The sequence below is a fragment of the Sphaeramia orbicularis genome, chromosome 15 (assembly GCF_902148855.1).
Source record: "Sphaeramia orbicularis chromosome 15, fSphaOr1.1, whole genome shotgun sequence".
NCBI classification, from domain to species: domain Eukaryota; kingdom Metazoa; phylum Chordata; class Actinopteri; order Kurtiformes; family Apogonidae; genus Sphaeramia; species Sphaeramia orbicularis.
Genome location: NC_043971.1, coordinates 21825260 through 21846950, shown reverse-complemented (window position 1 = coordinate 21846950; position 21691 = coordinate 21825260). Strand labels below are relative to the sequence as shown.

General features: G+C 36.2%; 1 protein-coding gene across 3 annotated transcripts in view; it reads left to right on the top strand.

Moving 5' to 3' along the window:
* The first annotated feature begins 2245 nt into the window (after positions 1-2245).
* Positions 2246-21691, top strand: part of lmbrd1 (LMBR1 domain containing 1) — a 70031-nt gene continuing 50585 nt past the window's right edge. For all 3 annotated transcript variants that reach the window (XM_030155654.1, XM_030155653.1, XM_030155652.1), the window contains exons 1-3: positions 2246-2336; positions 6670-6846; positions 10279-10342. In XM_030155654.1, coding sequence (XP_030011514.1) covers positions 2271-2336; positions 6670-6846; positions 10279-10342 — 307 coding nt within the window. In that variant the 5' untranslated portion in view covers positions 2246-2270. The remainder of the gene's footprint in view (positions 2337-6669; positions 6847-10278; positions 10343-21691) is intronic.

Below are 21691 nucleotides of genomic sequence, written 5' to 3'. Positions count from 1 at the left end.
TCACCAACGGAGATAATCATAATAATCATGACAATAATAGGAAATGTCATACATGACTAATTCAATGCAGGGGTGGATATAAACATGGGTGGAAGATGCAGTCAGATACTAATTCTACAGAATGAAAATACTATATAAGTAAAGGTTCTGCATTTGAAACATTACTTATGTAAAAATATGTAAATATTAGCACAAAAAGCATGAAATGAAAGCATGAAAGTAGTGGTTGTGTGTAAAATGCTCCCTGTCAGTGTTGTGCTTACGGCTGCATTAATGTAGGGTATATGTTGCATTTTACTGTTGTAGATATTAAGGCTGAGCTCATTTCATTTAATTTTGTGTAGTTTATTCAACAGCAATGCACCATATTCTGTCAAATTATCGTAAAGTTACATACCAAAATCCTTATAGAAAAAAAGATTTAAAAAAGTTATTCATAATGATATTCAAATGTGAAACCACCCACATTGGGAGGAGTGGTGATGGATACATTGATGATGAAACATTGGTGATCAAGCATTGTTCCGTGGTATTTTTGTATCAAGGAAATCTGAACACAGAAACCTATTCCACCATTGTTCAGTGGCAGAAGCAAGGAACTATACTGTGTCATATTGTGTTATCTGCTGCTTTATATCTTTATGGTAAGGAGTCGAACATCACTGTGTAGTCGGGCGTTACTTCTCATTACATGGCTGGCTTGTCCCACCATCAGTGACCAGTTAAATTTCCATATCACTAAAAACTCATTGATATCAGCAGACATATGGATTATTCAGCAAACATATGAACTTACTGCCCCCCCCCCCCCAAGTCTTCTTTTATTTGATAATCACGCCAAGCACACAAAAGTATGAGGAATACAATTAGTTAAGAGAAAGAACAAAAGAAGAAAAAGGGCTGCATATATATTTAAATTAATACATTGAAGATAACCACAATCCCGATGGCCTTCTGATTTTATAGTCCCTGCAGTATTTCAGAGTGAAGCTGTACAATTAATTGAACTGCATCATTAGGCTGTACAAGTACAGAACTGCAAGACTGCAGTTTAAAAGTAAGGTGCATCTAGTTAGGTTTAAGTGACACCAAGCTCATACAGTTTTGTATTTTTGGTGGTAGTTTTAGTTTCTTTATTTTGCTTTAAAAAGAAAAAAGCAAGCAAACAGACCCAAACATAACATAATGTTTTTGTCCAATTATGAATCCCTGAGTTCAAATTAAATAAATAAACAAATAAATAAATAAAAAAGACCATTTTTGAATTGGTGATTGTTGTGTTTCATTTTAACCCTTTCATGCATAGTGGTCACTACAGTGGACAGCTATTCTCCAGCTGTTCTCTTGTATATTCATGGGTTTAGTTGTTTTAGTTCCATATCAACCAACACAGTGGACGCTTATGCATCATCTCATGAACTGCAATTCATACCATTACTGTAACTTTGCTGTTCTTGATTGGTTCTTGAGTGGAAATCAATTGTTAATTGTTATTTTTTACTTATTATCTCCATGAAGTGAGTAATAACTAGTATTAGAATATGTTAAAATGTGAGAAAACATCAGATTAGCTGCATTAAACATGGTTTCATTTCACTGTTTTCATATCACTTTATGATATTGGGTTTTAAATACATGTTTATTTGCTTCAAGAATAAAATTCATGGTGTAGCTGAGTGGACATTTTTGTAAATCTATGAAAAAAAAACCTCAACCTCATTGTTTTTTTCATGCTTAAGGAGGAATAAAAACACTCAAAAACAAACAAACAAACAAAAAAAACTCAACTAAGGTTGTCATAATTCATGCATGAAAGGGTTAATTGCATTTGATGATGAAACAATTGGATGTAAAATGAAGGTTGAGTTAAATTTGTGTCATCTTTCCAATAAATTAGCAGCATTTATTTTCTGTACATGAATTTAAGTCCCACATTTCTCAAAATAATGTAACACAAATGCATTCATACAATTAATGTAGAATTATTTCCGTGCCAGTCCTAAAAAATAAACTTTATTCATCAATATTTTTATAAAAAAGGAACTGTTGGAAGCACTTAAAATGACAACATACCTAAATTTTTTAGCCAAAATTAATTCCCAATCAATATTCTGAAAAAAAAAATCAGGGCAAAAAGTAACATTTCTGAACTTATAATTCTTTTTTTCTACATGTATTTATTTTGTATATTTATCTTACTGCTGCTGGCTGTGAGCCCCTTCGCGATGACGTGAACGTACCACGTGGTTTTGTTATTGCAGGAAGTGAAGATGGCGGCTCAGTCTTTGCTCTCCGAGTCTGTGCTCGGATGGTCTATTTTCACCTTTATACTCTTGGTAAGCCAGTATGAAGTTGTCTAATAGTTTTAAGAAGTAGTAAAGTGTTTGACAAACAGTGTGACATGTTTTAGCAGTCGAGCAGGGTCATTAATTTTGTCCTGCGTGTACTGCGGTGGACCCACGCTAATGCTGGCTTTAAATCGGTTTAAGCTAACATTAGCCATTCCATATTGTTTTCCATTATATTCAAGTAGTTATCAAGTGTAGTGATTGTACAGTGGTAGGCTGTTTTTCACATTGATACAATTTAAGTCACCAGCATTACTTTGGTGACGAATTGTGCGTAATTTTGTTTTAATATGTTTGTTGAGACTCTTAACTAGTCTCCGTCACCTAGTTAGCTGTGATCACGAGACTTCACGCGCACGGTTACTGTAACTGTATATTTTTCTGAACCAGCTTTGACCTATTTAGGAACAATAACTTCAGTAAACGTACTCAGGATTACTTAAATGAGTGCCTTGAAGTTGATGAGTTAAATAATCTGCTGCTCAATATAGCTCTCAATATCTTAGCTGTCAATCGGTGTCACATGACTAAATCAGGCGCTCGTGAAGAGTGACTCCATGCCATTAATTTTCTTGTCATCACTAATGGCCCCCTTTTTTCATATACACACTTTCCTCAGTGCGACTTATTTGGATGCAAAGCTTGCGTCATTACATGGAAAACAAGCAGCCGGAGGCTTAAGGCTGCGAGCTTTTAATTGATCCCGTCTGTGAATGGCAGCTCTTGATCTGAAGGGACTAGTTTTAGCAGTGTCCTCACTTCTACCGGCTTGTGTGTCTGGAATACGACCTTGTCATTTTTAAAACTCCTTTTTTGCATCTCTGTCTAATGGGTCTCCTGCCTCCTTGTTTGGCATTCCCTTTCTTTTTATCATGTCAATAATAATGAAAGCAGCAGAATAACTCAGCAAATTAATCAGCCAGTGTTGTTATACTAGTAAGGTGCATCAATGCTGCAGCGACATACAAATAGTTAAAGTGATTCATTCATGTATTCATTTGTATTCTTAGAGAGGATAAGGTGAAGGCGTATGATATAATCAGATCAACTGTTCCATAACACCTTCAGTCAGGCTATTCTCAGTACATAATACCTTACAGGCTCTTGTCATTGCACCACAGTTTTACATTGCCTTGAGCACTTCTTTTTGACATTTTCTAAGTAAAGTCAAATACAGAGAGGCAAAGTCCTCTCTGATTTGACCCATGTGACCTTGTTCTATTAAAAAAAGTATATAAATGGGGTTAATGGCAAGAGACAAATACATTTTATGTTCTATTTAAAGGGGTCATATTTTGCTAAATCCACTTTTATTAGTCTTTGGTACATTTATTTGTGTATTTGGGGACCCCAACAGTTCATAAAGTTTGAATTTCAACCCTCCAGATGCTATAAAGCTATCTTTATATCAGCTAAAATTTGCTTAGAGGTCTTATTTATGTCCTTGTGCATAAGAAATCAATGTAAGTGAATCCCCAAAGGAACTTTGTGTTAGTAAAGGCAAGTTATGCAAATTTACGGGGTTTCAGTTATGTCACAACATGTTGATGGTCATATGAACTATGTTTTCAGGTCAAAAATGTCCAATTTCATCACAATTAATGCTATATTTTCATGTCACAAATGGCCAAGGTATATTTTAACTGAATTTACCTGAAAAACAAATATTCTATTCTTTTAGATTCCCCAATTTTTCTTACAAAATTATATACTACATATCACATGTTTTATTTTCACAGGTTGCAATATGGAGTATGGTGCTGATCCATCCTGCTTATGTTACGCCAATACATACATTAAGAATTTCACATGTCACTTTTTAAAGCAACAGTTTTCTAATAATAAGCATTTTTATAAAGAAATAAAAATTCTATATTGTTATTTACTCCTTAGTATGATGATGAACTATACAATAAATAATTCTGATCCTAGTTTTTGCACAGGGATCATTTGTGGAAATGGTGACATGGCTGCCGAGCATCAGTATGATGGGATCCACAACAACCATGTCACATCCGTCCACTGCCACATTTTGTGTTTTTGTGTCAGCTGTTATTGTTTTAGATCCACAATACTAACATTTATGAATAAGAGGATAATTAGGAATAGTAAGTATATAAGTTTATTACTGATAAAGTACTGGTGCCGACCAGATGATCATGGGTAATGTCATGTCCGTCCACTGTCACGGACGGACAAGCAAAAGTTTTCACATACACGTGCTATTCAAAATCCAGTATTTCTAAAAATATAACTTCCACTGTCAAATAATATCAGTAGTCTGTGCACAAATATATTAGCATTATTTCAACACAGTTCTATGCATTTTTTACAACTTTTTTTTTTGACAAAAATGGCCACTCATTTGACCCCCTAAGTAAATTTTAGCCGATATTCATTCTGGCAAAAATCAAGTGGATTTCTACAACCTGTGTCAATTCCTTCTTAATTTGTTACGCTTTATAATTAATTACGTCACAACATTTGCACATATAAGGTCAAAACTTCTGATGAACATTTCTCGGAGTACGCCATAATTGTTTGTCAGCAGCAGCGGTTGTAGTCCATACTGAAAATATGTCCAAACTTCGAAACTTACCTAAAATGTTCAGTTGTTGGTTGTATTAACCAACTCAAGTGGTGGACCAAGACACAGTCAACAACCTGGAGGGGGTGGGGTCATTTGCATTTAATGGGCCAGCACTCAAAACGACCTTCCTCGTGTCACTACTCATAAATAGGGTTGAAGATGGACCTGTAGAGTTTAATTCATGAAGAATTCAGACCCAAGCATAACATTTACAGTTTATGTAGACCACAGGGAAATGTTTTAAAATGCATAATTCCATTTAGAAAAAGCAAAATATCACTCCTTTAAAACATGTATACTAGTATAAGTTGCAGTTTGTTGGAAATATAGAAAGCAGGAAATAGTTTTGTCTTAAATATTGCAGTGGACTACATTTATTGTTTCACATGATGCACAGCACCTACACCACCCTCTACAAATTTCATACTTCTTCAGGAGTGTTGTGAAAATATATTGAAAGGGGTGAAAATCACTACAGGTCACATAGCGAAGACTGAAGGAGCAGAAACATCTTTAGCAGCTCTGAACATAGTGTGGAGAAAGAAAGTTACCCTGACCTTTGGGTGTGCAATCTTTTTGTGGATTTTCACGGTCTAGTACTGTAACTTTCTTAATTTGTAAATTTATCGTTTAACCTATCAAACATCATATCTGTAAATAGTGGTGTAATTCAAACGTCATCAGAAAATTACTTGTTTTCACACCACTGACATAAACAGTATTTTCTAAGATCAAGTCCCATGGGGCAGTAATGGAAGGGGTAAGACTTTGAGTCTCTATTGGATGCATGAGTAATGAATAGAGACAAACTGATTAACTGTGTAATTGGCACCAGTAGGATATTTTAGAAATTATTGACTTCTGCAGAACTTAGCTTAGATATTAAATACTCACCCTGAGGGAAATTGGCAGAAATAATAAAAATTGAATCTCCTAGATGGTTAGTATTATGAGTCCCAGATTTATTTATTTATTGTTTATTCAGTTTGGCTTCTGATAAAGTAAAAAGTAGTCCTAGTGATGGGTTGAGATATGAATGTTCTATGTTTTCTGTTGAAATTCTTCTTTATTACAATGGAATTTAAAAATGCAATACACATACTAAATTCAAGTCAAATCAAATTTTATTTCTATAGCGCCAAATCATAACAAAAGTTATCTCATGACATACTGCTGACTGAAGATCGAAGACTGAAGACTACAAATAATTAATGCAGTAGCCATTAGGATGGAAACTAATGCTTTATATACAGTGTTGATTAAACTGTTATTTGTTTGGTCAGTTTACTGTCTTTGAAGAATAATGAAAATATTCGAATTTAAGAAGCTGGAATAAGAAATGAAAAACTACTCAAACTGATTACTGAAATAGTTGATGAACAATATAAAATTTGATAACTAATTGATGAATTGAATAATACTTACAGCTCTAGTACTCACCCACCTGGCTTTGTATTGATGGTTTATTTTGATTGTCACGCCCTTTGTTTGTCTGTGCATTTGTTTTTGTTTTGTTTTTTTTCATTAATTTATTGTATTTATATTTTTTAATGGATATGTATTAATTTATAAATGTTTTTCTTTTGTATGTCACTGCATATAAAAAAAAATATGTTGTGTTAAGTCTCATTAAATAGAGGTTATTGCACTCTTTCCCTGTTTTCATTATTAAAAATATTTAAGTTAATTATACTTATTAATTAATTTTTTGTCTGTTTTCCATGTGTCTAGATAATCCTCGTTTTCTGTTGGGTCTACATTCGGAAGTTTCAGAGTCGTCAAGAGAGTGAAGTTGTGTCAACAATCACAGCAATATGTGCACTGGCCATTGCTTTGATAACATCCGCACTTCTTCCAGTGGATATATTCCTTGTTTCCTTCATGAAGTTTCCCAATGGTACCTATAAGGTTAGTGTCTCTCCCTCTCTTTCTAACAGCCCAGCAAAATCAATTTAAGAAATGCCAACTAAATGCTTTTCCCATGGCAGGTTTTAACTTGTTTTCAGTGCAGTTACATTGTTTTTATCCACTTTAACAGCATGCATGTCTTTGCTCATCAATTCTTTGCCAAGTCATTGCATTTGTTTCTCTCTGAGGAGTTGGCAAAGTGTGTAATGACATATTTATTTGAACAGCAGGTAATTTTCTCTTTCATTTTGCTTGTTATGGCACTTCGATTGCTAAAGGATATTTGTTCATTATTCCATGTAGTCATAGCCATCCAATTCAAGTTACATGCTAAGAATGGAGGCTTTCATTTTCCTGTCAGCAAGTGACACCTTTTTTTCTGATTGTCAGTGAGTCTGGATTCAGAGATATGTTTGTTGAAAACAAGCGTGGCAGGTCTCTCAGATCTGCAGAGCCTGGTCAGAGTTCAAACCAAACATGATGGAAATGGCTTTTAGCCAGTGTGCTGCAAACCGCATGGAACTTAGATATGCCTCAACTGCAAAACCATTTTTTATAACTAAGCTACAGAATTTTCATCTCCTTTTCTTATTCTGTAAATTGTTTTCATGTGTCTGTAAACCTGGTTGTTTTATTTTATTTTACTACCTTATCTTTTACATCTTTTAATGTTGTTTTCTTATTCTTGCATTTGAAAATAACACCGGTTTGTAATAAGTTACTATTAGTGGTGTACAGTGTGGCCAAAAATATAATTTTTTTAAGATTCTGGCAGTTCAATTGTATATCAGTTTCGTCCATGACTGGGCCTCTATATAAATTTAAGGCTTCATTTACTTATAGCAGTGCACATAATATATAAACATTGTATTTTTGACATATATATATATATATATATATATATATATATATATATATATATATATATATATATATATATCAAACTTTGATCAATATTGTGATTTATGTGAAGTAGTCAGAATTTACAGGACATTTTCACTCATACATGGCAAAACTGCAACATAGTAAATCCAGAACTTTAACTCTGACATGGTATATACAGTTTGTACTTCTTCAGAGCAAAATATTCATGATATTAATTTTTGTGTTATAAGCATTAGTAAGAGGGGTACACAGATTAAATAGAGTAGGTTGTAAATGTCTAATAGTAAACATTATAATAGTTTGCCCCTGGTTTAAATTTTGTAGTTATTTCGACTTTGTTAATGGTGGTGTATGAAAAACTGATTCAGGAAGTTAATCTAGATATACCAGTTCTCCTGGTATCTCATCTCAAAAATATGTAATAAAAAAAATTTAGACTCAGTGCTGATTCATTACACTGACAGGAATTATATAAACCTTTTCATTTACTTTAAAAGCCCTGAACCTCTTAAACTGGGTTTCCCCCAATTCTAGAATATACTTTAAAAGCAAAATGTAAGTTTATGATGGACAAAGTCCCATACCTGGGCTGCACTCATAAAAAAGTGATTCATGCATAACTCTGACAGCTCAGAGTCATTTCCTCTACTCCTGTCAGTTTTGCTTCATTTTCTGTTTTTTTCCTGGAAAGTGTGAACTGTGATAAATAAAGCTGCCAGAGCACTGCTTTATTCCACATGCATGCATCTTGAAAGATGGTTGTGACATGTTCCTTTTCACTGCATGTGATTCATTCACTCATCAGTGTGTGTTCTGTTACCCCTTTTCCACCAAACTGGTTCCAGGGCCGGTTCGGAGCCGGTGCCTGACTTAGCACCAGTTCTTTGTGTTTCCACCGCCAAGCACTGGCCAAACTGGTTCCAAAGTGGTTCCAAACAAGTTCCAGGCACGTACCAACTTCGAGCTGGGCTAAACTGAGGCCAGACTAAGCATCGATGACGTAACCCCCTGCGTCATTGGTGGGCGGGGGTTACAGACCCAAATGGGAACAGCGAAAGCTATGAACCGGCATTTGTATGTATTTGTAAAACTACAACTGGGTTTTTAGTTTAGTTTTTAGAGAAAGAGTAATAGACGGTAAAAATAAGCAGCAGTGGACAGAAGAGGAGACCCAGTGCTTTCTGACACTGTGGGCTTCATTCGAAGTCCAAGAGAAGTTGGAGGGAGCGTCTTGCACAAAGCTGGTGTTAAAATATAAAGAGATGGATACAATCGGACCGGGACCAGCTTCTAAACAAACTAAAGAAGATAAAGAAAAGACAGCTTGGACGCAGCGGACAGCCGAAAAGAATCCCACATTCGGACCTGCTGGACTGGGTGTTAAGGGACCGGTGAATCCGACTACCGGTGCACTGAACTCGGCCACAGCAGACACAGACTGGATGCTTTGGATTGTGGACGAGTCTGTTGTTCAAACAACGGAAAATGATACTGGTAAGTTTTGTTTCTTTAACACATGGTTAATGGCTCACAAAAAGTCCACTTTAGAGATTAAAGCGAGCTACAAATGCTACGGACGTTAAAACGCTAGCTCCTGGTTTGCTAACAACAAGCTAACAATAACATTTCTGCGTTGTCTCTGAAACACTGTTTCCTCCGTGGGTTCATAAAAGTCAGAACTGAACCCAGTAGTTAACTGAACTGTGTTCCAGTAGACAGGGTTCTGGTTCTAACAGTAGTTAACTGAACCATGTTCCAGTAGACAGGGCTCTTGTCCACATTTTGGAGAACATGTCAAATTAAAGCACGGTTTCTTTGTTTTGTTCTTTACAGTTGTTGTCCATGGACGGGGAGGCAGATTCACAGCAACAGCACCTGGATTTTGTTTCCCTTTTGTAAAGTTTTTAAAGCATTTTTTATTTGAGCCTACTTTCACTTCAGTGTGAATAAACCCATTTGAAATGCAAAATGGTCATTTTGTCCGTGTTTTCCTATGCCTCACATTAATTTGGGTCACAATACTGTTCAGCTGATCTCACTAATTGTCTGTTTACAGACTATCCATGCATTATGTTTCCACGTATGTAATATAGAGACCCACATATTTATGTTTATCACAAATGCCACAGAGTGAATATTTGTGTTTTTTGCCTGTGGATTGCAATATAGGCTTGTAAACACGAGCGGTGCTTGCTTCTGGGCGAGCATCTCACGCACCAGGCCCAGTCACGTGATCACGTTTTACGATGACGTAATGACGCCGCTCTAACATGGCTCCGCTTGGCTCTTGGGCTATGGAAAAGCAAACTGGTTCTTCGGAAGCACCAGGTTGGAAACAGTTAAGCATTGGGTTTAGCACCGGCACCGAACTAGCACCAGGTTCTTTTTGGTGGAAAAGGGGTGTGTGTGTGGGTTTTTCACTATGGTTCACAGCTTACTTTTTGTGTTATACTCACTCTTTGATTTTATGAGCTCTGTACAAAGTGATTTTTATTGTTAATCTTGAGTCCTGTTTTGATTATTTTTTTCTTATCTGCAATTATACAGGAATGGGCTGCAAACAATGAGACAAGGGGACAGATTGAAGACACAGTGCTCTATGGCTATTACAGTAAGTACATGCTCTAAATGCAATGGCTCTCAATGCAGAATCGCTTGTGAGGTATTTTCTGAGGGTTTCATTAACTCCCTTGGTGATGGGAGCTGTTTGAATACATTCAACATATGATTTATTACAGTATTTTCAGTTAGCAGTGTCAGTTTGGTTAGGTTTAGGTAATAACTTAGGTGTTAATTTATGGTGTCACTTCCTATTTCTAGGTCCATTCCTGTTCATTTCTCTGTATTCAGTCTGTAAACATGTATCCCTGGGTACATAACATATACGTAGACATTCTACCACTTTTCATGTGACGGTAAAGAGCAGAGGAAGTGGGTGAAGTTAGAGTTCTCAAGTTTGGGACTCACAACATTGGCTAACGAACAACAGTTCCAACCATATCTGCCAAACTGGATCTTTTTGAAATATCTTGATGTAAATAAGGGTCTTCAAGGCATTTCACTTCACCACATTTTGTTTTTAGTTTATCAGCCCTTTATCTGTGCTATCCAGTTCAGTGGAAGGTAAGTAAAGTACCAGTTAATGTCAATACACCGCTGAGTGCAAAGTGAAGTGATGTACTGTGGTATACAGACCAGGAGTTTTAACAGTATTTAAGACATTTAAAATCACAGTCTACTGCAGGCAAAACACTAACCGTGTAAAATCATGTGAATAGCTGTATTTGATTTGAATAAATTACTCTAACCCCTCGTTTAAGAAAGAAGTTATAGTAATTGAGTATACAGGCTTTGCTGGTAACACCGGTCCACAAGTAAAATGCTTTACCAAATTTGAGTCACTAATAAAAAAAAATTAAGTCAGAAGTGCCAGTTAGTTGTAGTTTCTAAGATACAGTCTTGGACCAAAATGTGAAATTCTGAGAATTAATGAGAGAATGGGTTTTATTCAAAATGAATGTTTGTCTCAGAGCTACCAGATCTACCTCAAATTAGTGTCTGCATATTGCAATACATTCACTTTTCAGGTTCTTTCTAGTGGAACATTTATAAAGCCATTGTATAAATGTACATAAACCAACATTTTTTAAATTTATTTTTTATAATTTTTTTTATTTCAAATATAAGAAAACCCCAAAACAACAAGGGGGGGGGGGGGGGTAAAGAAAAAAAAAAAACCATCAGAAAAGGAACGGGATAAAGTACAGCTTATATACTCCCATCCCCTTACCCCATCTTTTTCTACTGATCACAAAGTCCCATGTCAGTTCCGCAAAGTACCTTAGCAAATCTTACACGTCAAAATAAATTCTAAACAAGAAAAGCCCTCGGAGAGCACAGACCTCCCCCACGGCAGATCAGTCGCCCCCCCCGATCACCACCAAAATGTAATCATTTGTTCCTTGTGCCAGTATCAACATTTCCTGAAATTTTCATCCAAATCCATCCTTAACTTTTTGAGTTATCTTGCTAACAAACAAACAAACACACAAAGCAAAGTGATCACAATACCTCCTGGCAGAGGTAACAATCCTGCACGAAACACAAAAAAATATTTTACAAATCTTAATAAACTCCATCCATTTCATAGCAGTATTGCGCATATAGATAGACTTCACTTCAAACAAAGGCAAACAAAGGCAAATGAAATTCCAGATCCAAAAGGACACTCCAATATATGGAAATAAATCAACCAAAAAAGAAAACAAATTTCACTCAACTGTACAACAATTTCACTGTGACTCTTCCACAACACTCAATGTCCAAAAAGGGATAGGAAGAAGTCGAGCCCACATTGTCCCGCCCCAATTCCACATGACCTGCCCAATCAGCCAGTGGATACAGTCCATAACAAACAACAGGTCAGTCACTAAATTACAAAAAAGAACAAATTATTACGTACCATCAACAACATATACTGTATGTGTAATAACACACCATCATATATATTGAAAACATGAGCTAACCAGTACTTCTGTAATTTGTTTTCTGAGTCATCTTTATCAAAGTATGTAAAATTGAGCACATTTAGTTTCTGACGCAGATATTTTCCAAAATTCCGAAATTGTAGAGTAGTGTAATTGACTGTTTGGACCTGGAAATGAGTTACAGCACCATGACGTCAGACTTACCAACTGGATACTACTTGGTTAGCTTTGAGAAAAAATAATTACTTAAGTTAAAATAGACCCTTTCACATCATTAACCATGTGTTAGAAAGGCTTTCTGCCAGAGAGGCTTTCTGGCTGAAGGCCACCTAGGCAAACTTGTCCCATATGTTTGTCCTATTGCTTCCCTGTCATTTCCCTCCTGTCTGTAGATTGCTACAGTAGGTGGAAAATTGAATTAGGGCCAAAAGTTCTATTTACATCCATGAAAAGCAAGCAAGCTAGCTAAGAAACTGAAGTAAGTAATGCATTGTGTGTATTGATCTTCTCAGCTCTGTTTCTGTACCGTGGACAGCCCCACACTTACATTTTCACCCCTTAATTTAGGCATACTCATTTCACAGCATAATCGCCCACCTGCTTAGCTGTGGGGCTTGCAATAATCACATGCCAAAATGTTTAGACACCAAAAGGCATTAAACCATTTGCCAGACAGAGTGCATCTACCTGTTTATGTGGGGCTAAAAATGTAATTATAGATTGTGAAAGTGACAAAGGAGGTGCAGACAGTTTATGAGCGATCAATGCGTCTGCATCAGGGACTGTGATTTCAATGTCCCAGGGGCTTATGACTTGAAAAGGTTCAGAAGCATTGTCTTAATGGAGTTCTACCCATATGGACTAAAATACATAAAAAATGGCAAGGGTTTTCCTTTGGTTTCTGGGGGAGGGCGATGTGTGGCCTTGGGGTTAGGGGTCCTCCACAAGAGAATGGATATTATTTGACTAAAAACTAATTTTAGAAACTTGTCCTTAGTTTGTGGAAGACTTGGATGCACTTGTGGGGATTTAGGTGTCTTTATACAAAATGTGTAAAATTTCAATAAGAAATAAGTATCGTTATCATCAGGGCTGTTATTTTTACCACATTTGTGTAGACAAATTTGGAAAATCCTCAGTAAATGATAAAATAATTCAAGGTTAAAAACAAGACTGGCTACTAAGGACCAATAACAGTCATTAGAGTTAGATCAGGGACATGTCATAATTATTTTTCAGTTTTATTGCTCTATAAACTAATGTGACATTCATTTGCTACCCAAAATGGCTGGGGTGCTGCACCTAACATTTATAATGGTTTGGGAAAGCCCTGAGTGTTCACAGAAAGCTAAAATACTTTTGGTATTTTAATGAGTTATTAAGCCTGTTGTGCCAGTCTCATACTGTAGGGACTGTAAGCTCCTGGGTCAGCTGATGATAGTGGATATTGTTCTTACACCTGGATCGTGTCTCTCTCACATACAGTCACACTCTTAAGTTAGTATTCAAGCTTTGGGATTCACAAAGGCTTCCACACAGGTGATTCATATTTATACAAGTCTGAGCTGCATATCTTTTCTGCTCTAGAGCCGTTTACATTTCACATTCCAACATTAAATATATATATTTTAGTTAGAAGCCCATATGATATCCTTCTGGCCCTTGAGCAATTCATGACTTTTACATTTTTCTTCTGAATAACTACAAAAGCATGGGTTTAAGTTAAGTTGCAGATAATACAAGAAAAGGATAATTAGCTATGATGTGATTGTTTATATTTGGTTAATACTCTGACAGAACTAATTTACACACTTTCTTGGAGGCATTACAAGAATATCATGCCTGTCTTACCTTACATTGTCGTGTTTAACTCCATCATTTTATGTTAATAATGTCTGTTATTTTTCTTGTTTGGTTCTGTTCTAGCCTAATTCTTCACTGGAATCATGCATACCCTGTTGCATGTTTTTATCTCTCTTTGTGCTTCATGTGAAACAGCCTGAACAGCACTGAAAACTTGTGTTTATAGTGTGAGGTGATAACCATGGTTGCAATAGATGTTGTGAAACCTGCTACCACAAAAATACCCAGTATATTTTTGTAAGCCTCATGTCAGTGATTGTCAGACTGTGAGGGCAGTGTTGCACAGATATATATGCACAGATATATATTATATTAGTTTTGGATGTCATTTAAAAAAGAAAAAATAAAAAGAACAGGTCATGAACCAGTTTAGTATAGTGGATGTGGTGAAAGGTGGTAATTGAACATGGTGTAAAGTGGTGTGAAGACAGTCATATTATATATTTAAAGGTTTATCTGGGATATTTAAAGTGAATTCACTAGGGCTACATGATTAGGTGAAAAAGCCACATTATGTTGCATCATTAATCTATTTAATTATATAATAGTGTATTTTTTTAAAATACTCAAACATACGATTTTAACATATAATAGGAATCTAAAAAGATATGGAAATTGTCATTTCGTGTGTTGTACACAAGTCTCTCTCTGTTCAGTGTTATTGAATCTAAAATATCATCATACAGCGCTGGTCAGGTTTATATATTTTGCCACTAGTTCAACAATAGCCTGCCTATTGTTAACCATTTCACGTGGTCTACACACCAGAGGTCATGTGACTATATACTGCACAAGCTCTGTCATGCTTTTATTCCAGGTGTAGGTAATAAGCTGACTGCACAGAAACAGAAAATAGGCTTTATTAAATTGCATCCTCTTGGAGTTATATACAGCATTTGCACAGGATGACATTGTGATTAGATTAATTGTGCAACTGTAGAATTCACTTTGACTAGGTTTTGATGGTTCTGTGGTATTTATGTGTCTATAGGTAGGTATTTTCCCATTAGAGTTCTGTTATGCTGTAGAACATTTTTATGTGTTACTTTTTACTCTCACAGCTCATGTTTTGAAGTCTTTATAAATGAATTTAGTCAGTAATTGTTAATTGCAAATTCCAATAGACATGATATAAGGTGGATTTGTATATTGTGATCAACTTAAGATGAGTTGCTGCTTGCTAGTATTTGCGTTACTGCAATTAAGGAGATCTATTACTATTAGATGCTGAATTTACAGTCTAGCTGTGCTAAATTTACCCCCCTGTGCTATCTATACCCCATTACAATAACACTGCTACATATATCTAAAAAGCTGTACTGAAGTTTTTCTCGACAGTCTTGTCATTTATTTATCATTTATTAGAGTAAATTTCACTTTATTTGGATGTTCACAACTACATAGTTAATTCCCCCCTTTTACCAGTCTGATTCTCTCCATCTCTCTTGCTGTCTTCTCTCTCTCCCACACCAAATGTGTTACATTATGGTGTTATCACTATCTCTTTTGAGTGATTATTTGATCTCTCACAATGCTTGTCAAGTGTTGCTTGTGGTGTAAATAAATATTTTTATTTTGCTTGAACCAAATGTTGTATTTTTTCTTGCATTTCTTCTCAGTGTACACCAGGATGCTGCATTTCTGTGTTAAAATCACTTTCTTTTTTGGGGTGTGTGTGTGTGTGTGTGTGTGGGTGGGGGGTAGTCAGGTGGTCCCCAGGTAGATTGTCACCTTTTTCAGCTCCTCTGAGTTTGCTTGCAGGTCCGTTTTATTGTTGGATTCCTGACTTGTAGAAGCCTGCATTCATTTTTTCCAACATAAAAACCTTAATACATTTTTGATTCTCAAGACAGTCATTAACTACATCTGTACTTGGAATTTCAACAATAAGGCACTCATCCTGGCCCTGTGTGAGTACTTTGCTATGAAAGAGAGCAGACCCAGTCCCAAAGGATCACTCCATATTTCCAATTTTTGTTCTTGGTTACAGTTCATGAGAATTGGATCCAGGCTTTCGGCTTATAAATTGCAAATTAAAACTTAAAACTGTTAGAGGCAATTAAATCACCTCATGACTATTATATTAAAAGATGACATGAGTGTGTTGTCTTCAAGTATTACAAATTTAGTCATACCAAAGACACTAGATCACACATTTTCCAACAGATGTTGGCTGAAAGTGCCTGTCAGCAACACTGTTAATGTACCTTCTGTTCACTAATGCCAAACGCAAGGAAGAGTAGATGTATACTTGCAGACAGTCCAATCAAAGAAACCACTTCAGTTGTATAATGACATCAGGAAATGTCTTTCACAGGCCATAAACACTGCACTTGAATGGAGCATCCATAAGGCCACTGTGTATCGTCCTCCAGACACAGAAATTTGATTTCATGGGCAAGATTTTCTCTGTTACTATCTATAATTTGTATCAGACACAGCCCTCAGTGGAAGCATAGCTTTAGACTTAAAGATGAATAATTCAGTAGACTTAGTTTAGAATGCAGACCCATGTCCTGCTACTAGTTTAATTCATTTACTGACCAAACTGCTTGGAAGCCATGTTTATGGGGCAGCAGTTTCTTTTAAAGGGGATCTGTAATATTTATACTGTTAAATAGAATTACCTAAAATGATCGTTAGTGCTTAGAATTAAGAGTTCTTAAGTTACTAAAATGCCACTTTATTGGATTGTAGAGACAGCTTGTATAGCTTTGTGTACTAATTTCCTGTAGTCATCCATTCCTTGAAGAATACACCTTTATATTTCACAACCTCTGTTTCATATTGCACCTCAGTGCTTTTGGTTTTATACTGTGTCTGATGTGGCCACCATTCCACAAATAAAGATCCGTCATGGCATATATAATGCATATTTACCCTGTTAAAAATCTTCGACATGCTAAGGGTTTGTGCTCTAGGAGATAGAGGAGGAACAGAGAGGCTTAAAAGAAGCTGCTGTTTGCCTCAAGCATGTATACATGTGATCATAGCTCAGGGAGTGTGAGGTGCCGAATGATCTACTTGCAAATGTGTTGTGTTTGTAACCTTTGGCTGTCGATAAGGAAGGGAAATATCTGAAGCATTTCCCTGCGTTGCCAGAATTAACCTGACAGTAGGTGTTATGGTGTTAGAGTCATGTCCCGTGGGAGTGTGACTGTGCCTCTGTGACTGGTTCTGACCAGTCACAGAGGCATAGTCACTAATCCCAATAATTGTATTAAATTATATTTTTGAGGCAGTGTTCTATGATGGGATTCATGATGCTTTAAATATCTGCACTGAATAAATGTTTCTGACAATATCAGACTAATGTTTGCTGATGCTGAGCAATGTTCTTTGCTGAAGCCTGAAGTAACGGACTACATTTGAAAATATGAATAATGAAATTTTGGCTGCATAGTCTGTTTTTCTATCCTGTTGTTGACGGTAAAGCATAATCAGACAGACTCTTTCCTCTCCTTTTTTTAAGGGCATTACCTTTTCTATTGCCAGTAGGTGGAGACCAAGCTCCATATGTGTCACATGCACAGCCTCTATACAAATCTAACCTTTAAACCTGACTTTTATTTAAGGCCATATTTGATGGAGCTGTCCATTTATCTTTTCACAAATGAAGTAATTACAGGGTTGACGGTGAGATTTCCTACTTCCTCAGATGCATGTTTTTTTTTTTTTCCCCTCCAAGGTGGAATGACTTGTACGCAGGAGTGATCACATTTAATGAGCATGTGTATGTTCAGTGGTTTTTAAGAATAGTCTCCACTGTTATGTTATGTCTGTGCTAATTTGATGGGCATACATAGCTGTCACTTTTTGGCTCCCCTTCAGCTGCAAAGCCTTATTTACATTTTCCTATGAGTACACAGTACATCTGATTATATATAGTTGACATTACTGACAGACTTTTTTTCAGCAGTTGAAAATCCAATTTCCTGCTGTATAATTATCATATAGACTTTTACAAACACAGGAAATTATAATGTAACACATTTGCATCTTTGTCAGTAGATGAACTTTATACGAGTTTCTGTGAAAGCAACCTATTATGGTTTTACTGGTGCACAGACTTATGATTTTTGTGCTGTACACTACATGCTATTTTACATTCTACTGATGTAGATGCAGCATACTTCTGTTTAATGAAAAGTATTTCCGGTTTACTGGAGTCTGAGGAAAAACCTAAGCTCGAGCACTAAAGAGATAAGAATAATATCAGCATGTGTCTGTTATACCAAAAAGCAGAAAGTATGATACGTTGTCAAAGTGAAATGCTATGTATTATCCCAAGAGATGAAAAACTGCACTTATTCACAAATTTTAAACATTGTGATAGCAGCTTAAATATACCTTCAAGCTGAAAAGTGGATGAATATGTGTTCCCTACTAACACCCTCTTCCTTTTTAGCCTAAATTGCTTTTTGTGATCTTTGATGAACCCTGTGTCTGAGAGCCCAGTCTTTCAATTCTCAGCTTCTGTCCATTTATACACTTCCTTGGACTGCTCAGTAGTTCAAAGCAGTGGTGCATAAGACCCTTAAGCAACAGGGCAAAATACCCTTGGGCCCTTTGAATAAATCATTGGCTTTCTCTTTGCCTTTTTTAATGCCATTTGTAGAAGAGGAGCTACCAGGGATGCAACACTCTTGTAAATACACTGCAAGTACTTTCTTGTTGTCTGTGAGTTGTTGTCCACCTGCATGTGCTGACTGAATTTATTGGAGGGTGGTGGCATAGCGCTACTTTTGAGAGTATTTCTGAAAACACTGACAAATTACACTTTCATTTTAGAAGGCAGCTTTGTGCGATACCGGGGCCTTTAGCGATAAGAACATTACCCAGCATGCACAAGAAAGTAAACTAACTCTGCTTTTTGACTCCAACTTGCCATGACTGCACTTTCGTAGGTCTTCAGTTTTACATTTTCTTGCATCAGAGAGTGAATTCATGCAGCTAATCATAAATAAGTGTTGTGTCATTAAGTTGTTTAGCTTATAAAAGATGCTGTAGTTGTAATATAATATATATTATTTGAGAAAAATCCCCCTGCATTCTTTCCTGTTTCCATGCTGTTGAGGTAGTGAAGAATTACAAGTGTCTTGGTACCATCATTGCTAACAAACTGAGTTTTGATTCACATTTTGATGATGTCTGCAAAAAAGCTCACCAGTATATGTATTATATCATACGTTTTGTGGATTTAACACTGACCAGAGTTTTATGAAAAGATTTTATTCTATTCTTGTTTTATTGAATCAGTCACCTTTTCGTTTTTTGCTAGCTTGGATCACTGTCCTTTAGAAATAAGAACCAGCTGCAAAGCATTGTAAAAATGCGTATTAAAATTGCAGCCATAACATTGCATGATCTCCCACATTTTTACATAGTGAGGTCTTTAAAGAAGGCTCAGTCATTCTTGAACTGAAATGACCCAAGCCATCCAATTCACAGCGAGTTTGTGTTGTTTCCATGTGGTCAACTTTTCAATGCCTCATGCTACATGGTGTAAGTAAATACATAAGAGCCCTCCAGTAGATAGTTACTGCAGGGAGTAATATATGTGAGGTGCAATAAGTCCTATAAACCTAACTGATGAAATGAGTAGCTTCTCATTTCTTGAACAACCATCAATTTAACAGGGAGCATAAATAATGAACTATGCAAGTTAAAAAGGTCATGTGGTTTGATGAGTCCAGATTAACCTTGTTTCAGAGTAAAGGGCACATCAGAGTGAGAAGGGAAGGAGACAAAGTGATTACAAATCATGCATAGTGCCTACAGTACAAGCCTGTGGGGGCAGTGTTACGATTTGGATTTGCTTCAGTTGGTCAGGTCTAGGTTCAACAGCAGTATGTGCCCAAAATGAGTCAGTTGACTACCCAAATATACTGAATGACTAGATTTTACTATTAATGGATTTTTTCTTCCCTGAGGGTACAGGCATAGTCTAAGATGACAATGCCAAGATTCATCAGGCTCTAACTGTTAAGAGTGGTTCAGGGAACATGAGACATCATTTTCATACATGGATTGGCCTCAGAATCTAGTTCACTGAGAATCTTTGAGATGTGCTGGAGAAGCCTTTAGGGCATAGTCTGACTCTTCCATCATCAATATAAGATCTTGGCCAAAAATGTTTGCAACTTTGAATGGAAATGAATCTTGTGTTGTTTATTGTAACATTGCATATGCATTGTGTGCCGTAAATGATGTCTTGGAACATCCGTCCTACCATAAAAGCTAAAGCCACTCCAAAAAGTATTGTCTGTGACTTTTTTTTCTAATATGTAACAGTCTTAACATAATACTTACCTAAATCAGTTCTAGTCTGCCAGTGAGCTTCTAAACATGTTTCTCTGTACAGTGTTACCTCTGTTTGTTAAAAAATATTACATAAATGTCATCACTGATAATGAACATTCATATAACTGCTAATGCAACCAATTGCCACAGAGGTCAGCGTTGTAATAAGCATAGTCTTTTAATTTCACATTGTGTCTTTATTTTTTTTTAATGAACTTATTAACCTTTAGATTAATTAAGTAATGCAGTTTGTTGGAATGAGAGTCAGTGAAATAGTGGATTATGTGTGTGTTAGGGAAAACAGCAATGAGCAAGGCTGCATTATTCAGTTTAACATGACGCTGTCAGTTCCAAGCTAAGTCCAGTAAAATGACACATAAAATGGCAAATTACGGTTTGGATATTTTGTGTCATTGTTGTGTGGTATATGGGGTGTAAAATAATCTTTACTATACACCAGTCTTCTGGGTCAGGACTCAGTTGATAATGTGGTGCAGAAAAATGTCCCTCTTCTCAACAGTTTTTCTATGTCAGTCCAATTTTCATGTCCTAGGTGGTCGCACAGAAAGTGATGTTGCGTACTTCCTCTTACAATGGACAAACCCGGTGAAGTCCATTTGTGCCAACTTTCTAGAGAAATCCTGACCGGATTTGCACCTTGCCAGTCCTTTGCTCAGTGAATGACATCAGTTTAGTTAGACATGTAACAGATGGTTGGATGATATAAATTCTACATTGCAGATTTTTGCATCTGTAACATTAGTTAATGTTTGAAGTCTGTAGGTGCGTTTACTGCTTATTGCCATCTTCTAGGTGGCACTATGTATTTTTTTGGCAAAGGGAACTGTTGGAAGAAAAGGAGGGTCAAGTTAAGTAACAGTCAAACAAAAGAGTGCAGTTATTTAACGTGTTATATGTTTTATGTGTTTCCAGCCCATCATAATGTCTTTGGCAAAGTTATTTGTTGTAGGACTGTTACGGGATTGTCTTATCTGATCTTACACTGATCAACTATAATATTATGACCACTGACATGTGACGTAGTGTTAATTTTGATGATCTCATTACTATTACTTTTCAGTGGGAAGGATATATTTGGCACCAAGTTAACATATAGGCCTTATAGTTTATAAATTGGACACAGCAAAAATAGCAAGAGTAGGGAGCTGAGCAAGGGGGAAATTGTGATGGCCAAACCACTGGGTCAGAACACCTCCAGATCTTGGGCATTCTGAGTGTAAATTGGTTAGTACCTACCAAAGGTGGTCTAAAGAATAACCAGATCTCACTCAGCTGAGCATCTATGG